The sequence below is a fragment of the Manacus candei genome, unplaced genomic scaffold (assembly GCF_025592945.1).
Source record: "Manacus candei isolate 608988 ecotype Guabito, Panama unplaced genomic scaffold, ASM2559294v1 h1tg000139l, whole genome shotgun sequence".
NCBI classification, from domain to species: Eukaryota; Metazoa; Chordata; class Aves; order Passeriformes; family Pipridae; genus Manacus; species Manacus candei.
Window position 1 is genome coordinate 1,531,029 of NW_026138187.1, and position 27,681 is coordinate 1,558,709.

Sequence of the window (27,681 nt, forward strand, 5' to 3'; positions counted from 1 at the left end):
AGGGATAGATGGGATATTGGGAAGGAATTCCTCCCTGTGAGGGTGGGCAGGCCCTGGCACAGGTTGCCCATAGAGCTGTGGCTGCCCCATCCCTGGAAGTGTCCAAGGCCAGGTTGGATGGGGCTTCCACCTGCTCTGGTGGAAGGTGTCCCAGGAGAACCCAGCAGGGGTTCCACCTGCTGCCAACGTGCATCCAGCACATGAGGCTGAGGCTTTGCAGGAGAAAAGGGCTTTGTAGGGTCTCCCCAGTCCCACACAGAGCAAGGCAGCCCCTTTCATCCCTTCGCTTCTCTTCACCATCCCCTCTCTGAGACCATGACCAGTGGCATCAACTGCACCAGCAACTTGTTTGGCCACAGAAGCTTCTCTGGGGTAGGTTTAGAACCTCTCCAGTGCTCCCAGCTCCACCTCCTGCATCCCACCAGTTCCACAGGCAGTGGCAAGCACAGCTGTCCCCAGGTAAGAGCTGGGATTAGGGCAGGGACTCACCTTCTCATCTTTCCCGAGGTGTTCAGTGGGAAGCAGGAGTTTCCCCCTTCCAACCCCCCCCCCCCAGCAGTGCCACCATCCTGGAGATGAGTGTGGTGTGAGGCCAAGTCAGGCTTGGAAGTCGGGGAATGTGCTTGAGGCATCTTGACCTGCACCCAACAGGGTGTGAGGAGGTCCCTGTGCTCTGGCATTTCCTGAAGCTCTGGAAACCCATCGTTGCCCAGAGTTGGCTCATTCTGCTCCCAGCAGGATGCTCAGCTCCTGCTGCCCTTCTCCCACACTCATCCCACAGCCCTTGGTGCCCTCACCCACTCCCTGCAAACCCCTCCTTTTACCCTCCCACCCCCCAAATCCGGCTGTCTGAAAGGAGTGACCCCCCCTCTCCACTTAGGAAAGGGGAAACTGAGGCACAAACCAGCTGTGGAGAAACCACCATCCCTTCCCCACCCCCTGCCCCTGCAGTGGCACCCCAAAGGGTGCCCAGCTGGTGGGAAGCCCCTCTCTCAGCCCAGATCCAGCCCCATGCCAGTTATCCCTGGCATGGAAGCAGCTCCCTGGGAGCCGCTGCCCATCCCTGTGCTCTTCCCTCCCAGGAGCCACTTTCCCAGATTAAAAACCCTGCTCTCATCCCCCGCTCTTGTTTTTATTGACAGCCCTGTCTTCTGTTGATTAAAATTCCTCTGAGTGCACCTGGTGGCCAATCCCATTCCCGAGCCAGGGATACCGTCACCGTCCCCCCTGGGTCTTTCTGCCCGTGCTCCCTCCCTGCCACATGTCCCCAGGTCTCCCTCCATGTGTCTCTTTGGCTGCAGAAAACAAAGGGAAAGAAGGAAAACGCTGTGGCATGATGGGGGAAAAAGGGTGATTTTTCTCTGGGCAAAGAAAGGGAGCAGTGTCGGGGTGTGCCAGGCTCTGTCCTCATCCCTTGTCTCGTTCTCCTGCTTGGCTGAGTCTGCACCTGGAGGGAGGGAGAGCCAAGGGAACCCGGGCCAGGAGGGGAGTCGCGCCAAAAGCACCGCAGTCCAAGTCTTGCAGCTCCAAACAAGCAGTGGCACCAAGGAAATCCCTGCCAGCCTTGGGGCTGCCGGAGCTGGGCCGGGATCAGCCACCGGAGAGGATCCTCTGCTCCATGGGGATGTGGGGAATACCGGGAGCATCCCACTGCCTGCTGGACCCAAAAATGTCCCTGTGGGGACAGTCAAAACGTGGATGAACCCTTTCTGCTTCCTTTGGGATTTCTGCTCCCTCCAGGAGCTGTTGCTCTTCCACACCTGATCCTGGTGCTCCCCCAAGAGGGTTTTGCCCCCAGCTGGAGTCTGGCCTTTCCCATCTCCATCCCTGCACCTGCCACAACCTCCCCATGTCTCCATGGTCTGCTGGGAAGTCAAGATGCCCATGACCTTGCCCAGCACCCCATGCCCAGCCCAGCCCAGCTGATGGAGCATCCAGAGCAAGAGCTCAGGAAGGCCTGCACCAGATGGGGATTTGATATGGGAGTTTGGGATAGGGGTTTGGGATGGGGATTTGGGATGGGGCTTCATCCTCTCCTGCATTCCAACACCCCCATGGGGTCCTGGGGTGAAGGACCTTTCCTGGCTGATGGGTCACATCCACCTTCATGCAGCTCCAGGAAGATTTGGCCACTCATCACACCCACCCCCACAGCGGATTTAGGCTGGGACCACAATTCCCAACCTGTAGCCCCAGGGTCAGGTGTAGATGGACTTTCCCCTCTCCCAAAGTGGAAAGAGGAAGGAGAGGGGGCCCCCAGGAGAGCTGGGGAATCCCTGAGGACAGTTTCAGTCCCTGAGCCTCCAGTTTGTTCCTCCTGACTCCCGTTTTGCCCAGGGACCAGTGGGAACAGGCTGCATTTGGCCAGTGCAGTACAGAATGGTGATGGGAAGAGGCTTTGTCCAGGACGGAGCAGGGACCTAGTCCTGCTGCTGAGGGACGTTCAGGGAACATCTCCAGCCAGCTTTGCCCCAACCCCCCCCAGCATGACCACCCTGTCCCCTCGAGGTCCCCCTGGAGCAGGTCCTGATGCTCCGAGTGCTCGTGGCCCCGAACAGAACCCGGGGGATGCAGGTGCTCAGCACCACCTGACTGAGCCTCCTCCAGCACCCTCAGCACAGGTCCTGGGATGGATCCATGGCCACAGCCACAGCAGGAAGGGCCTGGCACAACTGGCAGCACCTCTGGGCTCTCACCGGGGCTCTGCAGCCTCTCCCAGAGCCTCTCCCTGGAGTCGCTCTCTGGCCCCTGGCCACGGTCTGCTCACGTTTGGGAATGTTTGCTCTCCAGTTTCACAGCAGCTTTTCAGCTCTGTGCCTGGTTTGACCCATCCCAGCCTGTCCCTGTGCCTCCTTGGGGAGGGCTGTCAACAAGTGGAGCCCCAAAGTCTCCAGGTAGGGGGGCAGCTGAGCCCCTCCCAGCTCATGGCAGCAGTGATTTGGAGCACTGGCAGTCCCAGGTCTCCGTGGGTCTCTGAGGGCTCACAATGTGCCTGGGGGGTACAGCCCCAGCAGGAATGTTAGCTGTGGGCTCATGGATGAGCTCGGAGCTGCCCGGGGAGGAACAGCCCCTGCACCTCAACCCAGTGTTCACTCCAAAGCCTAAGGATGGCACTGCTGGGCCATAGTGCTGCTTGTTTCATCTTGGATACTGAGAACAGGCAAAACCAGTGGATGTGGCAGCTCTGCAGGGCCTTTCCTCCAGCAAAGGGATTCCACAGGGATGTTGAAGCCATTCTGCTGTGGGCTTTCCATGGGCTCTGCTCCAAGATGGGTGAGAGAGCAAAGAGCTCAGCCACAACAGGGAGTCGTGGAATCCCAGACTGGTCTGGGTTCGAAGGGACCTGAAAGCTCGTCCAGTCCCACCCCCTGCCATGGGCAGGGACACCTCCCACTAGCCCAGGTTGCTCCAAGCCCTGTCCAGCCTGGCCTTGGACACTTCCAGGGATGGGGCAGCCACAGCTTCTCTGGGCAACCTGTGCCAGGGCCTCCCCACCCTCCCAGGGAAGAATTCCTTCCCAATTTTCCCTCTTTCCATTGGAATCCATTCCCCTTGTCCTGTGTCTCCAGTTCCTGATGAACAGTCCCTCTCCAGCTTCCCTGTAGCCCCTTCAGATCAGATCCTGGAAGGTGCTGTGAGGTCTCCACACAACCTTCTCTTCTCCTGGCTGAACCCCCCGAGCTCTCCCAGCCTGTCTCCATAGGGGAGGTGCTCCACTCCCTTATCAACCTCACAGCCTTCTCTGGACTTGCTCCAACACTTCCAAGCCCTTCTTAAGTTGGGAGCACCAAACCTGGATGAGTATTCCAGGTGGGATCTCAGGAGGGCAGAGTAGAGGAGCAGAATCACCTCCCTCGAGGGGATCCACTGCTGAAATCCCCATTGCCTGTGCTGGGACAGCTGGGACAGGGCTCTGGTAGAAAGGAAGGGAGCTGGTAGAAAGGAAACAGGGAGTCAGGAGGGTCCAGGAGCTGACTCAGCTCATCCATGTGTTTATTGGAACTCTGGTACAGGTTGGTGGGACAGGCATGCGGGCAGGACAGATGGACACAGGAGTATTGCCTTGGTCACAGAGCTATGGAGCAGCGTTGGGCAGAGCCTGACCCTGCCAGGCCAGCTGGGTTCCTGGGCCACCCATCGCCCCCCAGCCCCATCCCCGCGCCCCAACCCACCCCCTCGACCCCCACCCTGGTCAGGGATCTGCATCCCGGGCTCAGCATCCCTGGGGCCTGCCCATGGCACCCAGAGTGGAGCCTTTGGCACCCCAGAGAAGGGTCCCCAGCGCCTGTGGGACGATGGAGGGGGTCAGAGCACGGGTGGAGCCGCGGGCGGAGATGCCCTGGGGAGCAGCTGGAGGGGCTCCAGAGGGACAAGGTGCATCCCAAAGCATGGGCGAGGGCAGGGGGCAGCCCAGGGGTGCTGTGTGGGGATGGGAAGTGTGGCTGTGGCAGGGCTGGCAGCAGGAAGGGGAGTGGGGACACCCCCAAACCTCCCTCCTGGCCCCACTGCCCTGTGGCACCTCTGAGGGGACCCTGCTGCCAACCCCCACCAGGAACGGAGCTGGAGCCCTGGGGAAGGAAGGCTCCTTGGGAGAGCATCCTTTGGCCTTGGGAAGAGCATGTCCACTGGGAAAAGCATCCCTCAGCCTTGGGAGAGCATCCCGGGGGGAATGCATGTCCCAGGTTTGCAGGGAGCATCCCTGGGATTTGGGGAGAGCATCCCTTGGCCTTGGGGACAGCATGTCCCTTGGGAAGAGCTTCCCTCAGCTTTGGGGAGACCATCTCCCTTGGGAAGAGCTTCCCTCAGCTTTAGGGAGAGCATCTCCCTTGGGAAGAGCATCCCTTGGCCTCTGGGAAAGCATCTCTTGGCCTTGGGAACAGAATCCCTTGGAGAAAGCATCTCTTGGCCTCAGGGAGAGCATCCCTCCACCTTGGGGAGAGCATCCCTCAGGATACACATCCCTCCACCTTGGGAGAGCATCCCTCAGGATACACATCCCTCCACCTTGGGGAGAGCATCCCTCAGGATACACATCCCTCCACCTAAGAGAAGGCATCCCCTGGGGAGAGCATCCCTCGGGGAGGGCATCCCTTGGGAAGAGCATCCCTTGGGAAGGGCATCCCTGGGGGAAGGCGTCCCTCAGCGGGGCCCTCCCTGGATCCAGCGGGGCTCAGGAGAAGGTGACCACCTCGCCCTGGGCGTAACTGGAAGCGAGGGCGTCCTGGCAGGAGTCTGCAATCAAAGACACAAATATTAAACACATTAAACATCATGTTCCAGCAGCTGTTTGGGGAGAAATAGGGGAGTGGGAGGGAGGCTGAGCTTCCAGGGCACCCCGACTTTGTAGGAGGGAGAGAACAGACTAACCACAAAGCAAAATGGCCTTTTCCAGAGGGATAAAAATGCTGCTGTTCCATCAGTAATCCAGGAAAAAATGGTTTAACAAAAGCCTCAGAATGGAGCCAGAGATGGAGACCTGGGAAACGATTCTCCAAGAGAAACCAGACGTGGAGCCACGGGGATTTCGAGGGTAAAAATGAAGAACACAGTAAAAATGTCATTCCCACTGCAGCCTTTTCCTCCCAGAAAGCTGCTCCTGCCCTAAACTTCCCAAGCCAACCCCAAGCCAGATGTCCCAAAGCCAAGCCTGGTGCATTAATCCCACAGTGTTTTTTCTTCTCTCTCTCTCTCCCTCTCATTTGTTATCATTGAATTAATTACCATTGATTGGAGCTCTGAGTCACCCACCGCCTCTCCCCATGTGCCAGGGCCTGCTTCCCAGGCGAGGGGCTGTCAGGCAGGCAGACAGTGCCTAATCCACATGATAAGCCATGGAATTCTGCTTTATGGGTTCAACCCGCCCTCCTTCCCTGCAGACCCAACACAGCCCCAAACCCACCCTGTTTGCACCAAAACAAAGGTCTCGTTCTCCATCAGGTGTCACTGCACAGCTCGGGGGAGCAATGCCCAGACACAGAGGCTTTTCAACCCCCACATCCCGTTGGAATGAAAGCCCCTAAATCCCACAGCTGGCAGGAAAACTTCCCACCTCCCAGGCTGGCACGGTGACCGGTCTGGGGACCCAGCAGCACCCCCAGCAGCAACCGGGGACCAGCTGCTGAAAATCATCCCAGCTCTTGGTTCCATCAGTCCTGGGAGCAGCTAAAAGCTCTTGGCAGGACTCGTGGCCTGCTGGAAACATTCCCCATCAGGTCGATTGATTTACCAGGGGCACAAGTCGGCTTTTAACTCCCATCTCCTCCCCATTCAAAGCCATTTTCTGTGCGAGCTCGAGACCTGCTGCCCGCGGCCTCCAGGGACCTGCCAGGGAAGCAGCTTCCCAGCCTTGGAAAAAAAAGTTAGCACAACTAAAAATAACTAACAACAGCCCAGGTTTTTATTGGGTTTTGTCCCCCAGACAAAGCCACTACGAGAAAACCACCCTCCTGTCTCAGCTCATGGGTACCGGCTCCCTTTGTTCGTCAGCGAGTCCCAGCCCCTCCTGCCCTCACAGCCCCTCCTGCCCTCACAGCCCCTTCCTTGAGGCTTTTTTTGGGTGGGGATCTGCCACCCAGCATCAGTAGGGTGCTACCCTGACTTGGCACATCCCAGCTCCAAAAATCACTCGGGTTTGCCGTGGTGCTGCCAGGGCCATCCCCCCCAAAATTCCAGGGGTGGTGAGTTCCCACAGTCCCACCAGGAGCATCTTCCCAAACCCCCTGAAGTGCTGCCTCCACGGGCTGCCAGCACCCAGCTGGGCCAGCACAACGTTTGGGTAGGTCCTGCACTAACCCTGAGGAGAACTTGGGGTGTTGGTGGGACAGGAAGCTCAACACGCCCCGGCCACGTGAGCTGGGACCCCAAACCCCCCTGCCCTGGGCTGATCCCACAGGGATGGTGGGCAGCAGGGGAGGGGGGATTCTGCCCCTCTGCCCTGCTCAGGTGAGACCCCCCTGTAGAGCTGCCCCAGCCCTGGGAACAACAGCACAAGGACGTGGGGCTGCTGGGGAGAGTCCAGAGGAGGCCACAGGGATGCTCCAGGGCTGGAGCCCCTCTGCTCTGGAGCCAGGCTGGGAGAGCTGGGGGGGTTCCCCTGGAGAAGAGAAGGCTCCAGGGACACCTTGGAGCCCCTTGCAGGGCCTAAAGTGGCTCCAGAGAAGTTGGAGAGGGACTGGGGACAAGGGATGGAGGGACAGGACACAGGGAATGGCTTCCCACTGCCAGAGGGCAGGGATGGATGGGATATTGGGAAGGAATTCTTCCCTGGGAGGGTGGGGAGGTGCTGGGACGGAATTCCTAGAGAAGCTGTGGCTGCCCCATCCCTGGAAGTGTCCAAGGCCAGGTTGGACAGGGCTTGGAGCCTCCTGGGCTGGGGGAAGGTGTCCCTGCCCATGGCAGGGGGTGGGACTGGATGAGCTTCCAAGTCCCTTCCAGCCCAAACCATTCCCTGACTCTGTGATTATTTTTTCCACAGCACCAGGACTCATTCCCTGCCCCAGCCCATCCCACACAGGAGGAAGAGCCTGACCCCCTCCCCAGCAATTTACAAAATAATTTCTGCTCCTTCATTTACCTTTTCTGTAGGAAATGCGTAAGGATCAAGTGCCCGGGTGGAGGTCAGGAAGTAACAGACTGGGAGCTGGGAGGCTCCTATTTATAAGCTCAACTGCATCTTATTTTGCATCTGCCTCTGCTCTCCCCATTCCTCGTCAGCACGGGCAAACCATGGGGTTGCTATTTATTTTCTATTTTTCCTTTATTGCCATCAAATGAGCGCTGAGGATTTTTCCTGGCAGTGCTGGGGAAGCCAGGAACAGGCTCCTTCTGGGTAGAGCAATTACTCTCTTGACATCTTCACCTCCCTCCCGGCAGCCTGACAGGCCTTTCTATTTTCTCAGCTCTTTCAGGCATCTCCCAAGAAACAGAGCAGTTGTTGCAACAATAAAAATTAATACTTTGCACGCAACCCCGGGATCCTGGTGCAGCCTCCACGCAGCACTGAGCCTTCCAGGAGGAAAAGAGAAGGAAAAGCTGATGCTGGAAGGGGGAACTGCCCCCAGATCCCCTCCCTGCATCCAAAGGCTGCTCTGGTTTTGCTCCTTGTAGTGCTTTCAGCACCAGGGGTGGGTGGTTATAGGGGCTGGTCCTTGTCCCAACGTGCTGATCCATGTCCAGAGTGGATGGACACGTGGACAGAGGGATGGGAGAGCTCCAACATGGGGACAGTAACAGAGAGGTTGTGCACCATCTCTGGAGTGTCCAAGGCCAGCTTGGACAGGGCTTGGAGCAACCTGGGATAGTGGAAGGTGTCCTTGCCCATGGCAGGGGGTGGGACTGGATGGGATTTAAGGTCCCTTCCAACCCAAACATTCCACATTTCCATGATTCCTGGTCCCATTGCTGCTGCTGAGCATCACCTGTGTCTGCAGCCACAACGGGGAGAGGGACACGGGGCACTAAAGCTCCAGGCACCCCACTGTCCACAGCAAGGGACACACACAGACAATACACACAGTGTTATCCATACATCCCTCCTCAATCACAGCATCCTGCTGGGAACAAGAGCCAGCAGAGTCCCCTCATCCCATGGAACCCCTCCTGTCCACACTGGGATGCCCCGACAGTCCCTGCACACCCCTTGAGGTTTGTTTTTTTTTTAAATGCCATGTTAGGACTTGGGCAGAGGCAGCCATGGATCTAATCCTGTGGATTTATTCAGTTCCTCGGGAATAAATCCAACAACCTTCCTTTCTCTGGGCTGGAACGTGAGCTCCTTCCAGATCCCTAAACACAGATAAGCTCTGGGAGGATATTCAGGGGAAGTATCGGATATTCCTGCTCTATTCTTATCCTGTTCTCCAGGCAGCCAATTTTGGCCACTGTTTGAGATAAAACCCTGGGCTCTGGAGATATTTACAGCTCTGCTCTGCTCCACTACAGCTCCTCTTACCCAGGGGATTAAGCCCTGCTGAACTCACCCCCAAAACCAACCCAGACCCCTCTTAAAAACACCAACGAGCTGCTTTCTCCCTCCTGCATCCCCCAAATCAGAGGGAGGTGGGGAGGAAGAGGGAGAAGATGCGAAGGGTTTCTCAGCAGTTCGGTGCCTCCCACTGAAATCCCTCCGTCTCCCTTTTGGGGTTTGGTTGTTTTAGAGGAGCTTTTTGCACATTAGTCATCCCCTCTCCCGAGTTGCATAACGGCACAGCTAAAAATTGCATCCTGTGGCAGCTCCTGCCCAGCCCTCCTTGCTCCGCTGGGGATCAGGTTTTGGGGGGTCCACCAAAGGTTTTCCACACCAGACAACCAGCTCTGCTGTGGGGAGAGGGTGGGATCTCCTGGGATCTGCTCTGGGATTGATCCTCTGCTTAAAACCCCAAATTTTGAGCATCCTGGTCTGACTCAAGGGACAGGGTTTCATGGCTGGCTTGTCCCCAAAGTCAGTGTGTGACCTTGATAAATCATTTGTGGTCCAGAGGCCACTGAAATCACCTTCCCTCTCTCAGGGGATGGGGATATTCCAGCTCCTCCTGCTTCGAGAGGGGAGGATGAGCCAGAGAAATGCCAGTGTGAGCCACTGGACTCAGCCAGCTCATGGATCTTTGGGTGATTCATGGACCTGCCCAGTTACTCCCACCATTTCCTGTGGGAATACACTTCAATCACAGAAATCCCGGGAATGCAGCTGCACCACTGACACACAGGTGCTGCCAACAAGGGGTGAATCCCCAGCACAGCACAGGGGTCAGAAACCACCACAGGACATCCTGGGCAGAGGATGGATGCAGCTCATCCCAGTTTCTCCCCAGATCCCCAGAAATTCCAGCTCCAGCACTGGGTCTCTGCAGGGCCCAGCTCCTGCCATCCAGCCCCAGGATCCAGCTCGTGGCACCGAGTTTTTCCACCTCTTTTCTGCTTCCCTTCAGCCCTCACAGGGCTGGGACACGGTGAGGGAGGAAGAAAAGCAAAATAAAAGTGAAGGGCTTCTTGTTGGCCCCGTGTGGGACTCGGAGGGGGGTTGTTTGGAGGTGGAACTGGCTCCTCCTGGCAGCTCCTTCTCTACACTGTGGGAAACTGAGGCACAGGGGGCCTGGGATGGAGCAGGAGGGTCCTGGCTGTGGGAAAGGCCAAAATCCATCCCAGTTCCTTCAGGGTGTGGGGACCATGGAATTACAGAGTCATTAAGGTTGGAAAAGACCTCCAAGATCATCCAGTCCAACCTTTGCCCATCCCTGCCCCCCAAGGATCCTCGCTCTGCATCATTCCCTGAGCTCCAGCTCCAGTTTGGCCACGATGGAGGGGAAGGGGCTGATCCCCAAAAACCTTTTGGGGCTCTTTTCTTTTTAAACACGCCCAAAACTAAGCTCTGCTGCCCAGAAAATTCTCCAGGTGGCAGCCCTGCCTTGCTCAGGGTGAGCAGAGAGACTGAGAGAGCAGCAGGGTGGGATTCCAGACCAGGGCTGCACCCCCAGAGCAGCCCCTGCAGCCCCCCCAGACCCAGATGGCTCTGGGGAGGCTGAGCTGGGGTAACAGAGCAAGACAAGAGCCACAAATCAGGGGCTGAAGGGTTGGTCTGAGTTCCAGAAACACCTGAGATCATCCAAAATCACCCCAAAAACTGATATACACGAGCAAAAGCAGCGGAACAGGGGTTTGGCACTCCAGCCTCCTCCTCCCAGGGATGGGGGGATCTGGTTCAAACCCAGTGCCCATTCCCATGGGAATGCTCTGCCCCCCCCATGTCCATCTCCAGAAGGGATTCATCCCCCTTTCCATTTAGGCATCGTTTTGTCTCCAATCCCTCCTGTCCCCACTGTTCAACACCAGCAGAGCTTTCCCAGGGCCCCTTGTTCCTCTTCCCACCCCCTCCCAGCTCTTCATGGGAACATCCCTACCTATTATCCCAGCCTCTCCCAGGGCCCTTCACCCTCCACAGGACCTCAGGGCTGCTTTCCAAAGCCCATCCCTGAGGCTGGATGGAGAATCAGACACAATCTGGGAAAGAACAAGTGTGATTTAGGCAGAAAAAGGCACAAAATGAGAGGGGAACCACTGCTGGGCAGGGAATAGAGGTTTATTCATCTGTTGCCTCCGGAAACTTGATGTTGGTTTTTAAATAAAAAAAATAAAAAAAAAAAAGGAAAACCAACAAAACAGAACCTAAAATTATATGAACTCAGCCATTTCCAGCACAATGAGATATAATTTTATAAGTCAACATGTCCTTCTTGTGTTTCCACCACCCCTTAGCCCAAGTGCAACCGGCCCACGGGAGGGAGGGCTCGACCCCAGAGGGCACCACAGGGGTCGGTTTATTTGGGATTCATAATGTTTTGAGGGGGGGAAATCACCCCAACCCCACTCCAGGAGTGTGTCCTGAACGCGAGACAAGGTCAGTGGAGACGTTACAGCTCCTGCAGGGCAGGGCAGGGGGGGCTGGAGAGGGTCAGACCCAGCTGCTCGGGGTGGGTGGAGATGTCCCGGCTGGAACTCGCCTGGAAACTGGAGCCACGGAGCTGTTGGGAAGGGGGGACGGAGCGACACACACAGAGCGGGGTCCGGGAGGTGTGTTAGAGGATGGAGGGGACGGGAGAGCGGGGGCTCTGCAGAGCACAGGGAGAGCTGCAGCGGGACGGGAGCGGGGCCAAGCCCCCCGGGGATGCTGCCACGCCAGCTATGCTGCTCAGGCTCCGGGATTTTCCATAGCCTTGGTGGAGAGAACACACAGGTTAGAGCCGAGCAGCCCCATTCCCAAGGCTGGGAAAGCCGGGAGCACCAGGGGGAGCGTCACCAGCCCCACACCCCAATCAACCCCCGAAAAAATCCAGGAGGAGCTTTCTGAGGGCAACCAAAGATCCTCCAGACCTTCCCCCTCCCTTCATGGAGCAGCACTGGCCAAACCCAGGACCTGGGAGTCGTCAGTCCTGGGAGACCAAATTGCTCCTGGGGGGGGTTGGATTTTGCTTCCCAAATTTTTCTGAATGAGGAATGAAACTGGGGATTTTGTGGGCTAAAGCAGACAGGGAAAAGCAGCAGAACTCAAACAAATATGGGATTTTGAAGGAGTTATTCCCACGGCTCTGGGTTTTAAACCCCAAGCTGCTGCACACACCTTTCTGTGTGGAAAGGAGCAGGTGGATGTGCTCATTATTTTCCATAAGAAATTGCAGATATTTATATTTCTTCAAGCACAGGAACCCTTCACACTCCTCCCAAAGAGCCAGGAATTGCTCCAGGTTTTACTGGAAAAGCAAACAGCCAGAAGAAATGCTCTCACAGGTCAAAAGCCACTTTTCTTGCTGGAAAGGCACTAAGTATTTGCACTGAAAATTGGATTTTTAGGTCCAACCTGCAGCACTGTTGCAGATGAGTCTGTCCCTGGATCTGCTGCCAAAATATGGAAAATTAATGATGCTTCTGGCCATGATGAGCCCGATGTCCCTGCGCCTGCATCTTCCTGGGTGAGCAAACCCAGCCAAGCCTGAGCCCTTCCCGAGCCCCAGCAGGATCCAGGGAAAGCAGGAGCGTGGAAGTGACGGGGTGTGTACAGGGGCAGCACAGGGAGCAGCTCCTGACAGCAGAAGAACAGGGTGATGGATGGCCCCCGGGGCAGTGCCAAGCTTGGAACCCTCCCTGTGTCCCACCCCGGGGTGTTCCGGGGGCATTTCGGGTTCTGCTGCTCTGGCCAGGCTGGTTTGGGCTGGGATCAGGAGTCAGCACTCAGCCCCCAGGAGGAGGCTGAGACAAAGTGTCACCTGGAAAAAGCTCCAGAGCACTTTAAACCTGATTTTTTTATCCCCTTTCAATATTTTTTTCCCTAATCATTTCTCATCTCCAGCACTCAGCAGGGAGGATGAGGATCCTTCAGCCCCTTCCCACCACTCAGCCCCCTGAGAAGCTCCTCATTTTTCAGGCAGAGGTGGGTCCAGGGCACAGAGGGACAAACCTGTTGCTGACTCGAGCAAAGCTTTCCCAGTCTCTGCAGTGGAAGCAGGACTAGAATCAGCCCCTGAGAAGAGGAGCAATTTCCTGATTTACTTTCTGGCTTGGATCCACCCAGTGAGAGGGGAGGGAATGAGCACAGCCCTGAGCTGGGGGGAGCTGGGGATGTTTCTCACCTACAGCAGCTGATGCAAAGACCCTCCTGCTCCCCCCAGTACCCCCAAAAAACTGCATTAGGCTCATCCTGCCTCAGCCCTTGCTCTTTTCCTGGGAGAGCTGTGGTTCTCTGGGGAGCTCACATGTTTCCCTGCCACCCTGATCCGTGTGTGTGGGAAGCAGTCCTGCTGAGATCCAACAGTCCCTGAAAGCTTAGGATAACCCTGGATCCAGCACCCAAACAGCACCAGTTTGGCAGGAGGAGTTACGGGGTCGAGGCTTGCTTGGAGCCTCCATGGTGATCCAAGTTTATGGGGAGGATCTTTTCCCTCTTGCTCTGTTCTCTGAATAAAAAAGGCTGGAAAAGGGTACAGGAATGGGGCCAAAATCACACTGCTTGCTCTGGTTAAGTCTCCAACACCACAGTTTGGGGCAGCACTTCATAAAGATGCTGGATTCCCCCAGGAACCCTCTGCAGCTCCGAGGGCAAACCTTCCCCGAGCCCAACGCTCCATTCTCTCCATCAGTTTATTCCCAAGCCACACTCACAGGAGCACCTGGGAAGGAGCTCAGGGCTCCATCCCTCAAGTCCATCCTGGTTTTCCACCAAGCTCAGGGACAGGAGGAGCCACAAAGCCCCAGGGGGTTGTGTTCTGCTGATTGCCAGGGCTGCAGTTCATTAACAGAGCCAGAATCCCAGTAACTCCAGTGCTACCTCAGGTCACTGGCATTGCTTTACCAACAGGTTTGCTGCCTATAAAGAGAGTGAGGGGACACTGTGTGACCCCAGGGGGGCCTCCCAGGCTGGGCTTCCCTCAGGAAATACTCAGTTCCCAGTGCAGGGGCAGGGAGGGGAGAGCACACGGGACAGGGTAAAGCAGGGAGGCAGCAGTGCCTGGGAATGCCTGGGCTTGTTCCTGACACAGCCCTGGGCTGCTCCTCGCTCCCCCCAGCCAGGCACTGCCAGTGGAAGCTCATAGAATCATAGAGTCATAGAATCCCAGAATCAGCTGGGTTGGAAGGGACCTTTGAGATCATCCAGTCCAACCCTTGATCCAACCCCGCTGTGGTTCCCAGCCCATGGCACTGATGCCACATCCAGTCTCTTCTTAAAAACCTCCAGGGAGGGAGAATCCACCCCCTCCCTGGGCAGCCCATTCCAATGGCTGAGCACCCTCTCTGGAAAGAAATTCTTCCTAATCTCCAACCTAAACCTCCCCTGGCACAGCTGCAGACTCAGCCCTCTTGTCTTGCTGATGGTTGCCTGGGAAAAGAGACCAACCCCCCCTGGCTCCCCCCTCCTGTCAGGGAGTTGCAGAGAGTGAGGAGGTCTCCCCTGAGCCTCCTCTTCTCCAGGCTGAGCCCCCCCAGCTCCCTCAGCCTCTCCTCACAGCACTTGTGCTCCAGTCCCTTCCCCAGCCTCGTTGCTCTTCTCTGGACCTGCTCCAGCCCCTCCATGTCCTTCCTGAACTGAGGGGCCCAGAACTGGAGCATCCCCAGCTCCATCCCAGGTCATGGCCCTGCACTGACAGCAAGAGACAGAGGAAAAAATCTGCAAACACTCTGGGTTTGGCCACAGAGCCAAAAACTGCTGCTGGGCCACGTCAGTGTGCTGATAAAGGGGGTGGAGTTATTTAAAAGCCACGTGGATGTGGCACTTGGGAACATGGGCAGTGCTGGAGGAACAATGGGACTCAATCTCAGAGCTCTTTTCCAACCTCAATGATTCCATGATTCCATCATAACCCACCTCGCTGGCACTGGGGGGGCTGGACTCTTCCTGCCTCCCTATCCCTCCATCCAAGCAGAGGACAAGGCTCACATTCCAAAGCAGACTCATGCCAACGTGCCTGGGCCCAGCAGGACACATTTTTGGGAACTGCTGAAGGGAGATCAGGGGTCTGAAACCGTCCCTGGCGTCAAGGGAGCAAAGGGACACCACTGGAAGCATCCACAGGGGCAAGAAACACATTCCACATGGGAATCCACAGCAACCCAGCTCTGTGTTCCCCAGGCCCGGGTCCAAGGGGTGGTGGGCAGGGGTAACTCTTCTCTTTGAGCTGCCCCAACAAGACCAACCACTGGAATTGGGCTTGATCCACGATAAATACCAAGATCTGCAGCTTATTCCTGAACCAGCTCCATCTCCTGCTTTCCACAGCTTGCACAGACACCAGTACCTGTCCCAGGATCTGACAGATGGCCAGCAGCGAGTCGGGCTCAGAACCAAGCTCATCTCAATTTGCAGAGCTGCCAAGAACCCAGGACCAGAACAAACAGCCTCAGCAGGAGATAAATCAGGAGCAAGGGAAGAGGAGCCTCTGCAGCTCCCAACGGCTCCTGGCTGGAGGCAGCTCTGCCCCCTGGTCACCTCTGGTCACCCCTGAGCTCTGGAGCATTGCCCCCTGACCTCCTGGGCCAGCATCCCACCCATCCTACCAGCAGGACCCAGGCATTGAGGTTCCCTCTTCCCAAAAGGTCTCGAGCATCTCTGAAGCCCCCCTGCATCCACCTGTCTCCAGGTGCAACACCATTGCAGCAACGTGGGGGGAAGTGAACCACGGACACCTCTGGTGTAAATTGTAAAAAGCACTCTGATATGTGCAGGGAAGACACCAGAACACCCCAAACACGATCACCAAAGTGCCCTTCCCAGTAGATGCTGCTGCCACCACACAAGGAGAGAAACCTGGTCTCCTGCAGAAATGGGATTTGGGAGCAGTGAAAGCAGCTCTGGATCCTCAGCTCTTAGAGCTCCTCCAGGCTCCAGTGGGACCAGGTTCAAATGCTTCAGCTGAAGAGATCCCCAACTTCAGCATTTCCTGAGGATGACGATCAGCACTGGCTCTCATCCCTCTCCTTCAACCTCTCCAGTTCAGCCTCCCCCTCCCAGCCTGGGGCAGGACTGGAGCCCCCTCTCATCCTCACATTAACAGGCATTAAGAAAAGACACCAACTTCACAGGAAAAGGAACTTCCAGGAAAAAAACATGAAACATTTCAAGCAAATATTTGACAGTATTTGCCCAAAGATGAGCAAAGCTTTTAATTTTCTCTCTTTGCTACGGTTGAGCCGGAATGCCAAAGGGAATCCTTGATTTCCCAGGAGGAAACAACCAATTTGCTTTTACTGCTGTGATAAGTGTGATTGCCCCCAAACACCTCCCTGCATCCCAACCCCATCCAGTCTCTACCATCCCAACCACTTCCAGAAGCAACAGATCCCTGAGGGTCTCCAAAGCACCAACAGGTCTTGGTGAGCAGCTCATCCCAACCACTTCCACAAGCAACAGATCCCTGAGGGTCTCCAAAGCACCAACAGGTCTTGGTGAGCAGCTCATCCCTCCTCCTGCCCCATCCCAGCTCCAGGCACCATTCCCTGGGAGCAACAGGCAGCAGCCTGAACACATAAAAAAACCTGCAGAGCTAAAAATCTGAACCCTGCCCTAAGAATTATCCCAGCAGTCGAGGGTGCAGCTGGATTTTGTGGCACTGGATTTACCCTCACAGGGGCTGAGTTGGTGGGAGAGGGGCAGAGAAGGCTGGGACCAGGCTGAAGGGGACTTTGTTTTCTCATGGCAGGAAGAGTTTTGTGTTTTCCTGACTCATCTCCCCCTCAGTTTCCCATGGAAAACCTCAACACTTAAGCACAGCTCCGTTTCCAAACCCAGAGGAGCCTTTCTGGCAGCCCAGAGCTTCTGGCAAGGCAGCACTCGACACATCACAGCTCCCCACGCTCGAACCCACCAAAGCCGTCGGGGGGGAGAGGAAAGGAAAACGTGGGGACTTTTTTTCCCTACTGAAAACCTTTTGGTCACCTTCAGCCACAACCTCACCACGTGCCCAGGAGATGTCCCTTTCACACCACCCTGAGATGGACAATTGAAGCCCAGGGAGAAGAGTTGGAGGGGCAGAAGTTGGAGCGCTGGGGAGCAAAGGGACAGACCTGTCCCCGTGCAGGGCAGGGCTGCCAGCAACGGGGTCACAGACCCCAAACAGGGGCAGTCAGGGGGAGGAGAAAACAAAAATGTGGGGCCAGCACAGGGAGATGTGGTGGACGGAGATGAAGCGGATGGAGAGGCAGGAGGACATGGATCTGGGGAGCAGAGAAGAGCCAGGGGGCGGATGGAGATGAACCCCTGCCTTGGATCAACAACCAACCTCCACCTCTGTCCTGCAGCTCCCCCTGCCAGCTCCCACCCCCAGCCGTACCTTTCTGGATGCCTCCATCAGCCGCGCAGGAGAAGTCCCCCGTGGCCAGCAGGAAGCACGTGGAGGATTTCTTGTTCCTGTCGCGGGTGCTGGAGCGGCGCACGGGCCCTTTCCCCTCGCCCGCCGGCGACAGCGGCTGCTCCTCGTCCGACAGCACCACGTTGGCCTCCCCGTTCTGCTTGGAGTCTGCAGGGAGGCGGCAGAGACCCATCAGCAGCTGATAAACCACAGAGCGAGGTGCTCGTGGTGGCCAGAAGGGTTTGGTCAGCCCATTCAAGGAAGCAGATGGAACCAGGCTGCAGAGAGTCCAGGCAGAGCCCAGCAACTCAGGGACAATCCCAGCCTGGACACTAATTTGGAGTAATTAACTCCAGGGGAGCAGAACTATTCCAGCCTTAATTCCGAGCAGCAAAGAGCAGCTCCTCCCCTGCTGAGGGTTATAAACCCTACATGAAGCCAAAGCTAAGGAGGAAACCCCCCAGGTCTTTGAGATCCACGCACTTGATTAGTGGGGATTAGCTCTCCAAAAATTCTTGGAGGACCCGGCTGCTCAGGACAGTGGGAGGTGCTAATTAGTGTCACTGACTCCCTGGTTCCTCAGCTGAGAGGAGGCTCTGCCACGGGAGGGCCTGGCCTGGGCTCCCGGGGGTGCAGGGGGAAGGGACGGGGCTGACCTGCTCTGCAGAGCTCCTGCTCCCTCTGCCAGGGCTCCTGGGGCAGGCAGGATGTGCAGGCACGTGGAAAAGGGAGATTTGTAAGGAAAAAAGCTGTTTGGGGCATTCAGAGCTCCCCGTGCCCCCGCAGATGGAGGACACTGTTAACCACATGTTCCAGATGTGCAGCTGTCCAGGGCTGAGCTCAGTGAGATCATGTGGGTGCAGGACACAACCCCTCCGGGGTCCCTCCTCTTCCAGCTGTTCCAGAGGTGCCACTGGCAGCAAACCAAGAGGAAAAGGGCAGAGCAGCTGCCATGGCCAGTGGTGACACCGGGACAGGGCCCTCAGAGACCCCCAGGCTGAGCCCAGGGGGTGGTGCCCACAAACAGCTGCCCACAGCCATGCCCTATCCCGACCCAAAGGAAGGACTGGCCAACCCCCAGACTTCAGGATGAGAGCAAATAATAAATGTCCAGGGGCTGGTTTTGCTCAGGATTTGGAACAGCCATGCAGGGATTGTGTCCATCAGAAAATGAATGGGGAGGTAGGGTCAAGCCCCAGGGAACATCCAGGGATTTATCCATTTGATGGAGGTTTCCATGATTTATGGTGGGAGGAAGCAAAGGAAAATCTATCCCAAGGGCATGACCAGGCTTAGATGGGAGTTGGGCAAGTGGCCTTACCTTTGTCAGCGTGAGGGAGAGGTGGGCAGTGGAGGAACACCTGGAATGCCACCGTGGTGAGCTGATCTATGCCATTAGGAGAGCATGGTATGTCTTTTGGAAGAGCAGGATATGGCCTTCCCCCCTTTCCTGGAGGGGGGACTTGATCTGCAGCATCCTGGTCCACCAATAGGGCCCCCAACACCCTAACACTCGAAGGTCTCAGCCCCTTCTACGCCGAGTTCTCACCCACCCCAGAGATGGAGGCCACACCCTGCGCTGTCCCCAGGGTCACAGGGGACCAAAAATATTGCCTTGGGTGCTCCCCGAGGTCTCCCCCTCCCTGCTCCCCCCCTTTGGGGTCTCACCTGACCGTTTCCGCTCAGTCGCCCCCTCCTCTACTGCCAACGGGCAGGTGTCGCTCTGGGTGCTGTTCCGGGGGGAGTTTTCCTCGGATTTGCCGTAGGTGGGGGAGTCCAGAGGGGCTGGGCGGGGTATATGCTTTTTCTTCTTCTTTGGCAGCTTCTGCTTGGCCATGGCCAAGGAATAGTACATCCCAAAGTTATTGACGATGACGGGCACGGGCATGGCGATGGTGAGCACCCCGGCCAGGGCGCACAGAGCCCCCACCACCATCCCCGACCAGGTCTTGGGGTACATGTCACCGTAGCCCAGGGTCGTCATGGTGACCACGGCCCACCAGAACCCGATGGGGATGTTCTTAAAGTGGGTGTGGTCGCTCCCGGTGGGGTCGGACGTCTTGGCCCCGATGCGCTCGGCGTAGTAGATCATGGTGGCGAAAATCAACACCCCCAAGGCCAGGAAGATGATGAGGAGCAGGAACTCGTTGGTGCTGGCGCGGAGGGTGTGGCCCAGCACCCGGAGACCCACAAAGTGCCGCGTCAGCTTGAAGATCCGGAGGATCCGGACGAAGCGAACCACCCGCAGGAAGCCCAGCACATCCCGGGCGGCTTTGGAGGACAGGCCACTGAGGCCCACCTCCAGGTAGAAGGGCAGGATGGCCACGAAGTCAATGATGTTGAGCAGGTTTTTGACAAAGAGAAGCTTGTCTGGGCAGCAGATGATGCGAACCAGGAACTCGAGGGTGAACCACAGGACACAGACGCCCTCGATGTAGGTGAGGATGGGCTCCGTCTCCACCTTGTGCGTCAGCAGCACCGTCGTGGTGTTGCCCACCACGAGGGTCTCCGTCACGTTGACGTCGATGTTGAAGGCCTCGTGTGTCTCCAGGCAGAAGGTCGTGATGGAGACCAGGATGAAGAAGAGCGAGGCAAAAGCGACGACCTGGGGAAGCAGGAATTACACAGGCCATGAGTGATGTGGGGCGACCTCTCCTCTTTGGGGGAGACTCAAAACACCCCAGGAGCTGCCACCCACTGCGCCAGGACCAAGGGTGGGTGGCAGGGAAGGGTTCCTGGACCTTCCTATGAGTTGGCAGCAAACCTCAGTGTCTGGGGCCAGAACCTTTCTCCAAGTGCTACGATCTGTCCATGGCAAGGTGAGCTGGGCTCCAGCTGTGGCTGGAGATGTGCCAGAAATGACAGTTATGGGGATGAAGTCAGACCTGGAACAGCCTGGGATCAGAGTGAGACTCCGCTGGGAACAGACACAAAATTTAAGAATTTAATTCTTAAATTTTAAGAGGACAAAGTCAAAGAACTCTCCCCCACGTGCATCCCAAACCACACCAGGTGAGAGGTTCTCATCATTCATGACTGTGAGGTTTGGGGTCTGGATGTGTCAGAGATGTCCTTTCCCTCCATTCCTGCTCCCTGAGGGGCCGTGGTGGATGATGTACCTGCAAAAGGTCCCAGGACTCAGAGGGCAGGAAGGAGAGGAGCAGGCAGAGCTCAGCCTCCCACTGAGGCCTGGGCCTGGTGACACCCAGATATTCCCATTTGTCCCCTCTGGCAGACCAGTGAGACCTTTGTCCCCTCCATGCCACCTCCTCCTCGTGGATATCAGCGAGGAGGGTGGAAATCAGAGGCTGTGTCAGAAAGAACCACCTTGTGGTGCCCCATCAATCCTGCTCAGCCCCCTCCCGGCAGGATGAGCTCATGATGAGTCCTTTACCCAGAGCATCTGTTTCCAAGAGCCCCTGAAAAAAGAAAAAAAGCTTCTGAGCAGAAAAGCTCTTGCTTTTGTCCCCCCTTCCTCCAGCACAAAACCACAGTGGGTTTGGCTCCCTGGGAGCAGATCCTGCTCCAGCCCCTTTGCTGCCCCTGCACTGAGCAGGATGAGACCATTTGTTGGGAAGAGCTGCTCCACGAGGCTGCTCCAGGAGACAGCCCCGGCCCTCGGCTGGAGTGAATCAGCAGCACAGAGAGCCTGAGTCACACTGGAGAAAAACCCAAGCCCGGAGTGGAAGCCCAGAGCCTGCCAGGAGCATCCCTGAGGGGTGTCCCCAAGGGCAAACCCCTGGGGGGACGGCCCAGGGAGTGTCAGCCCATCAAGGGTTTGGTGAGAAGGTTAAACCAGGCATTAATTGCTGGAGAAAGCTCTGGAAGTTGAGTCTCCCACCCCAGACACCAGCTCAGGGATGGGATGAGATGCTCCTCACCCCAATCAGACCCTTCTGGACCACGTGTGGCTCTGAAGACCGATGAGCCACACGCAGTTTGGGAAGCAAATCCAACAAAAAGCGAGCTCTGAAGGCCAGTTTAGCCAGACAAGTGTCCCTACACAGCAGTGGCCCAGCCAAAATAATCCGCTTTCAGCCGATGGCTGACTCATGTTCCTGAGCTTCCCTGTTTGGGAATTCTCGGGAAAACCTCAAGAGTAAAAACTTGGACTCAAAGCAAAGTAGGAAGAAATGTAAAAGACCAAGGAAGGGGGTGATACCCTGTGAACACTCGGGTAATGAAGCAGCTCTGCTGTGTGAGAGTGAGGTGAGACCTGATTTAGCTCCAGGAGCAAAAACAACCTCTAAAAATAGGAGAGTCGGGTTCACAGCCAGTGCAAACCATCGTGTCCCCCCCCAAACCAACGGTGCTGCTCCAGTTTTGTGTCTGACCCAAGATGTCTCAGGCTCTGCTCAAAACTCAGGTTCTTTTCCAAAATGTCTTTAAAATGAAATCAAATCTGTGTATTCACCCAGTACCACCAGTACACACCAGAACTCTCACAAACGAGTCCTGCAGAACCTGCTGACGATCTGTGTGATCTCAGCCTCACTCAACAGCTTGAGATGGGTGTTCCCAAGGAATCCAGGGATTCTTTGAGGCCTACAGGGGCTCACCAACCTGGCAGTGCCCATGGAAGCCAGGCCAGGGCTCCCCACATGGGGAAAAATAATGAGAAGCTCCAAGTAGGAGGAATTTGGAGGCAGAGGTGAAATCCCAGCTAGGGCAGTTTCTCGTGGGGAGGAAAAGTGTTAAACTCCAGCTGGGACAGCAGCTGCACCAGGGACCAAATTCCCTGGGGGTGGACTGGACTGAGGAGCCAGGGATCCCATGGACATCAATGGGACATGGAAAAGGGGCTAAAAACTCGGGAGGGATCTCTAATCCTGCAGTCAGCAGCTCAGGAGGAGTGCTGGAGGGAGGGAAAGATGGAAATAGCAGGGAGCCACTGAGTCAGGGCCCGAGGGGCTGCTCCATGGGGAGGAGAAATTCAGCTCCTGAGGCTCTTAGTCACAGCTGAGGGTTTACATGGACACCCTGGGACTGCTGCTTCCCAAGGTTTGGCAAAATGCACCAAGACTGGCTGCTCTGGAGCATTCTCTGCAGCAGCACCCCTTTGGCTCTGGAAAGGAAGGCAGAGGCCCCAAAATGGGGCAAAATTGAAGAAATCCTGACCACCCCAAACCTCACCAGCCCAAAATGGGGCAGTGTTAAAGAAATCCCCACCACCCCAAACCTCACCAGCCCAAAACATCAGGGCAGCACCATGAACGTTGCACCCACAGGGGTGCTCGTGGGCCCCAGAACATCCCAGTGCTGGATGGTTACTCCAAACGGGGAACACTGGGCAGGTTGCACTCACTGGGGTTGGTTTCACTGCTCTGTGCCTCAGATTCCCCTTCTCCCAAGCCACACAGGTATTTTTCCCAGTGGTGACCTGGGAAGGTGACCATTCCCCTGGCCTTGCTGAGCCTTTAGCACAGAGCACTGAGAAGGAAGCAGGGAGCTCCCAGTACAAACCAGTCCCACTCCAGCCCCAGCCAGGGCTCCATCACAACCATCTCTGCTCCCTCCAACACATTCCTCCTGCTGAAGCCTTTCCAGGAGCAGCTCAGCACACAGGAAAACAGGAAACACGGGAAAAGCAAATCCAAATAACACCATGGTAGGGGGGGCGGGGGGTAAGGAGTTGAATTATTGTGCTTGGGTTTATTTTTAATTTTGTTGAATATTTTATTTGGAGCTTTGCACCACTCAGCGTCTCCCTGAGGTGATGAGCCCGCAGAGATGGGCAGAGGAGTGGGTTCCCCCCTTTTAGGGGGAGTTCAGCTCTCCCTGCCCGAGCATCCTCTGCGGGTGTGTGTTGCAAAAACACCTCCCTGCAAACCGACCCCTGCCCTGTGCTGCTGGTGGGTGTGAAATGCCTGCAGGATTTCTTGCCATGGATGGGGGTTTTTTACACCTCTAAGTGCATCCAGAATTCCTTTTGATCCCAAATGCCCGTCCGTGTGTGGGGGGCAGGTTTATGAGCTGGGTGTGACGGGGGATGGGACTGGGTGGGTACAGGGGGGTGTCTGGGGATTGGGGGACAGCATTTTGGGGATGATCTGAGAGCAGCTGGGAGAGGAGACACATGCACAGAGAGCCTGGAGCTGCGCCTGGTTTTGGGTAAAACACCCCAGGCATGTCGGTGCCCGTGGGTAGGGGCTGTCTGCGTGCCCAGGGAGGCCCGGGGGGGCTGTGGGTGCAGGGTCCTGCTCACGTGTGTGAGCACATGGTACTGGGGACATGGGGACCTGGGGGGGGCTGGGGAGGGGTGGTTTGTGTGTTAACAGCTGAGAGCCTGTGCTCTCACGTGCTGATGGGCACCACGTCCTGATGGGCACCGTGTCCTCATGGGCACCGTGGGCGGCATCGACACGGTGACAGTGGGGGACGGGGGGCCACGGGGTGTCCTTCGGGGCTGCTGCTGCTGCAGAGGAGGAGCACGAGCTCCTTGGGGACAGTCATGAGGATCCCATTTGCTTCAGGACCAGCCCTGACCCCTGTCCACCCCTTGGCCACTGAATGTGGGTTTTGGCGTGGCCATAACCCAGCGAGAGGAACCCAGGCACTCTGCCCGTCCTGGAGCATCCTCGGCCTCTGCCAAGACTCAGCCTTTCCAAGAGCAATCCCTCATCTCCGTGTGCCCCAGAGGTGCCCAGGCAGCACCTGAGGGTGCAAAGGAGGCAGGGGTTGGGTTTGCCTCCAGTTTCAGCCCAGCATCCCCAGGTGTGATGCACTGGGAGGAGACTGGGAGATGATGGAAGAGGTGTCCTGTGGGATGGGGGACGGCCAATGTGCCCGGCGGGAGGAGGGGGATGGCAATGAGGGCACCCACATAAACCACAGGAAAAGTCCATCTCACCACAGGGACAGAGAGCTGAAGACACAACCCCAGCAGGGCCCCATCCCACGTCCCCACCGGCGCGTTCCGGGATCTTACCCTGGCCGCCTTGGACGAGTAGGGATCCTCAAAGAGCGCCCACATCTTGGGCTGCCAGTTCCGACAGCAGCCACCCCCTCCAGCAGCCCCCGCCGCCCCGGGGGGCCTGTCATCCATGCCCAGGCGCTGCAAGGCCATCTCCCTACCCCCTTCCTCTTCGGGTTCCTCCCCGCCGGCCCCTCCGCCGGGCTCGGGGCTCTCGAAGATGTCCAGGGCCTCCTCGGCGTCGCGGTGCTGCCGGTAGGTCATCCAGCAGCAGGGCTCCACGTCGGTCTCGTCGATGCCCCAGTAGGTGAGCTCCTCCTCGAAGAGGGGCCCGCAGATGTCCGCGGGGCAGTGCAGCTTCCCCGTGCGGTAGTAGTTGAGCACGTAGGAGAAGATCCCGGGGTGGCGGTCGAAAAAGAACTCGTTGCTCTTCCCGTCAAAGTCAAAGTTGCTCTGGGCGTCGGGGTCGGCGAGCCAGGCCAGGCGGGTGCCCGGCAAAGTCCGCAGGGTGCTCTTGTAGGTCTCATGCCGGGTGCCCCCCACGTTGATGGTGATCTTGTCCGACTCTTCCCCTTTGCCCATCTCTTCCTTCAGGCATGTTTTGGAGGGTGGTTTGTTCCCAGACTTGCGTCCACGGTAGGAGGAGACACACACCGAGCTGATCATAGATTTCGGTGGATGGGAGATGCACGGAACGCGCACCCTTCCTCCGGGCGAGGAGCTGGGGGTCGGCGGAGGCGGGAGAGGGGGGCACAGATGGGACTGGGGAGGGGAAAAGGGGGGGCTCAGGCTTGGCTCTGGCCTCGGGGGGAGCGAGCGGGAGCCGAGCCGGACACCGCCGGCTGCCGGGGGACAGCAGGGGAGGCTGCAACCTCCACCCCCTCCCAAACCACCCCCCCGAATAAAACCGCCCTAAACCGGGAGCCGGTGCAGCCCTACCGGGCAGCAACAAGTGCGGGATGGAGGGGGCCCGGGGCGGGCGGGGGGGCCTGCGGGCCCAGCCGGGAGGATGCTGGGGAAGGGATGGGGGGATGCTGGGCCCCGCCGGGCGCCGTGTCCCCCCCGGCCCGGTACCTGCAGCTCCAGGCGCGGGGGGGGCTCCGCCGCCCGCCCCTCCCGCTCCGGCGGCTCCCTCCGCCCCCCCCGGGCCGGGCTCGGGGAGGGGGCGGCGGCCGGGGGGCAAGTCCCCGGTCCCCGGCGGGGAGAGGAGGGGATGGATGCGCCCCCTCCGCCTCCCCTCCCGCTCCCCCTCCCCGGGGGGCTCCGCTCACGCGTGGCCGGGCCAGGGGGGCCTGTTGCTCCCCGGCGGTGCCTCCCGGGGCTCGGCGCGGGGGAGGCGGCGGGAGCGGCTGCGGGGCTCGGCGGGGCTTTTATAGGGCTGGGAGCGAGCGGCGGGGTTACGGGAGCCGGCGCCGCCCCGCCGGGGGGCCGGAGACCCCCCGCCCCAGCGCCCAGCCCCGCAGCCCCCCCCCGGCGCCCCCGCCGCTGCCCTCCCTCCCATCCCCGCATCCCTCCCTCCCCTCCATCCTCCCATCCCTCCATCCATCCCTCCATCCCCTCCACCCACCCCCAGCCCAGCCCCCCGCCTCCCCGCAGGTCCCCCGCACCCCCGGGCACCGCTCACCTCCCCGCGGGGCCCGACGTGCCGCTGAGGGTCTCGGGGGGTCGGTGTCAGCGAGGAGTGAACCTCGGACACCCCAGCTCCGCTTCGCGCCGGAGGGGAAATGCAGCCCAGAGCTGCCTGCGGATCTGGAGCCAGCGCTTGGCAGAGGCTCCCGCAGATCCCATCCCTCCCTGGCTCGCAATCCCTCGCTCAGCGAGAGGTCAGGAGAGACCGACCCCAGGGCCGGCGGGGAGCTGGGGGGCCGCAGATAGACCTGGCCCCCCTTCCCTCCCACTGCCCTCCCCGAGCATCTCCCCGCCCTGTTTCGGCTCCTGCGAAATGAGCGATGTCCCTTTTCCTCCGCGGCCGCCGAGGCTGGGACCCGGGGTAACGACCACCCCCGGGGCTCTCCCCCCTAAACCCCCTTCCTTGGGGGGGTCCTACACCCCCGGGGGGCTGGTGGTGCTCACTCCCGGCTCCTGAGGCTGGGGAGGAGCTGCGGTGCCCCAGAGGCCACGGCTGTCACCCTGGGGAAGACCCGAGGGACTCATCCTGCCAGTGCTGTTTACTCCTGCACTGGCACTGCTGGTGCTGGGGGGGGGGGAAGTGTGCAAGTGGGGGTTTGGGGGTCATGGAGGGGATCCAAGCCCAGCACGGGCCTGTTATTGGGGTGGGGGCTGACCCAGAGGGATCAGCGCTTGGATAAGGGGGTCCTTGGTGCAGGGTGGGGGTGAGGGCTGTGCTTGGTGAGCGGGGGATGCTGCCCCAGCACCTCTCTCTGCACCTCCCAGCGCTGTGTGGTGCGTCCCCCCAGGTCCCCTGGTCACCCCCTGCCCGGTTTTGTCCCCTCGCATGTGCCCCCCGTATCCACGGGGTGTTGGGGGTGGATTGGGGCAAACGCTCCACCCAAAAAAAAAAAAAAAACAAAAAACCAAAAAAACCCCACGGGGCACGAGAGCCATGCTCAGATCTTACCACCAAGAAAGCACTGCTCCAACTGTGCCTGCAACTCCAGAGCTTCCAGGGCCGGATCCCGAGCGGGTGGAGGCTGGCGGAGCTCCACACCCGAAGCACCCGGAGCTGCACCGGCGGGAGCGCCTGGAGCCCGAGGGAAAACCGTGCTGGAAAAATCGAGCCTTGCATCACCGACCAGGCATCGCAGCTCAGCTCCTCGGTGGCGGCGAGGCGAGTTTGGCCAGCAGGAAGGAATGCTGCGACCTGCGGCTAATTTTTTATCCGGAGACTTTTCATCCCGCCGGGGAGAGCTCCGTGCACCCAAGCGCGGCCGTCCCCGGGGTGGGAGGAGGTGGCCAGGCAGACAAATGGGTTGTATCTGGGGAAGGAAGAGATCTTTTAGCCCAGCAACACCCGCCCAAAGCTGTCTGCTCTCCAAATATGCCTTTGGATTTTTAATGTCCATGGGAGGAAAAAAAAAATAAAAAGAAAAAAAAAAAAAAAGAAAAGAGAGAGAGAAAGAGAGAAAATGGCAAGAGCTGGATGAATAAGGGCCTTTTTGGAGCAAGAGGGAGTCACTTCTGCAGGGACCTCCTGCAAGGCTCAGGGCACCTCAGATAACATCCAGGAGAAGGATGGAATGAAGAGCAGGACCTGGAAGACCTCAAGGAGGATCAGCTCCAGCCTGGAAAGCCACTCGTCTTGGGTGTGTCCTGAGGACATGCTGAGGGGTCTCTGGTCCACCCCACTGGTCTCACCCCTGACCCAGCCCAACACTTGCCCGTGGTCCACTGGGCAAGTCCCCAAAGGTGGGAGAGACCAGCCCCACAGGCCATGGGATGCCCAGAGAGCTGAGTGGCCTCCTGGAGAGGTTGGGGACACGC

At 58.1% G+C, this 27,681-nt stretch overlaps 1 protein-coding gene across 5 annotated transcripts; it reads right to left on the reverse strand.

Moving 5' to 3' along the window:
* Positions 1 to 4,187: 4,187 nt before the first annotated feature.
* Positions 4,188 to 27,186, reverse strand: KCNC4 (potassium voltage-gated channel subfamily C member 4). 5 transcript variants are annotated; one of them, XR_007900553.1, is made up of 6 exons: positions 26,819 to 27,183; positions 24,256 to 25,002; positions 18,996 to 19,932; positions 17,310 to 17,495; positions 5,005 to 5,232; positions 4,188 to 4,929 (listed from the first exon to the last, which is right to left on the reverse strand). XR_007900553.1 is itself a non-coding variant. In XM_051771667.1 (6 exons), the coding sequence occupies exons 1-6, from the start codon at positions 26,984 to 26,986 to the stop codon at positions 12,339 to 12,341; spliced, it is 2,193 nt and encodes a 730-aa protein (XP_051627627.1). In that variant the 5' UTR covers positions 26,987 to 27,186; the 3' UTR covers positions 11,773 to 12,338. The 5 variants fall into 5 exon arrangements, 4 of the variants coding, with proteins under 4 accessions (XP_051627625.1, XP_051627624.1, XP_051627626.1 ...); XM_051771667.1 differs by lacking the exons at positions 4,188 to 4,929; positions 5,005 to 5,232 and adding exons at positions 11,773 to 12,457; positions 16,462 to 16,497 and having other exon boundaries at positions 26,819 to 27,186; XM_051771665.1 differs by having other exon boundaries at positions 4,188 to 5,232.
* Between the last annotated feature and the right edge of the window lie 495 nt (positions 27,187 to 27,681).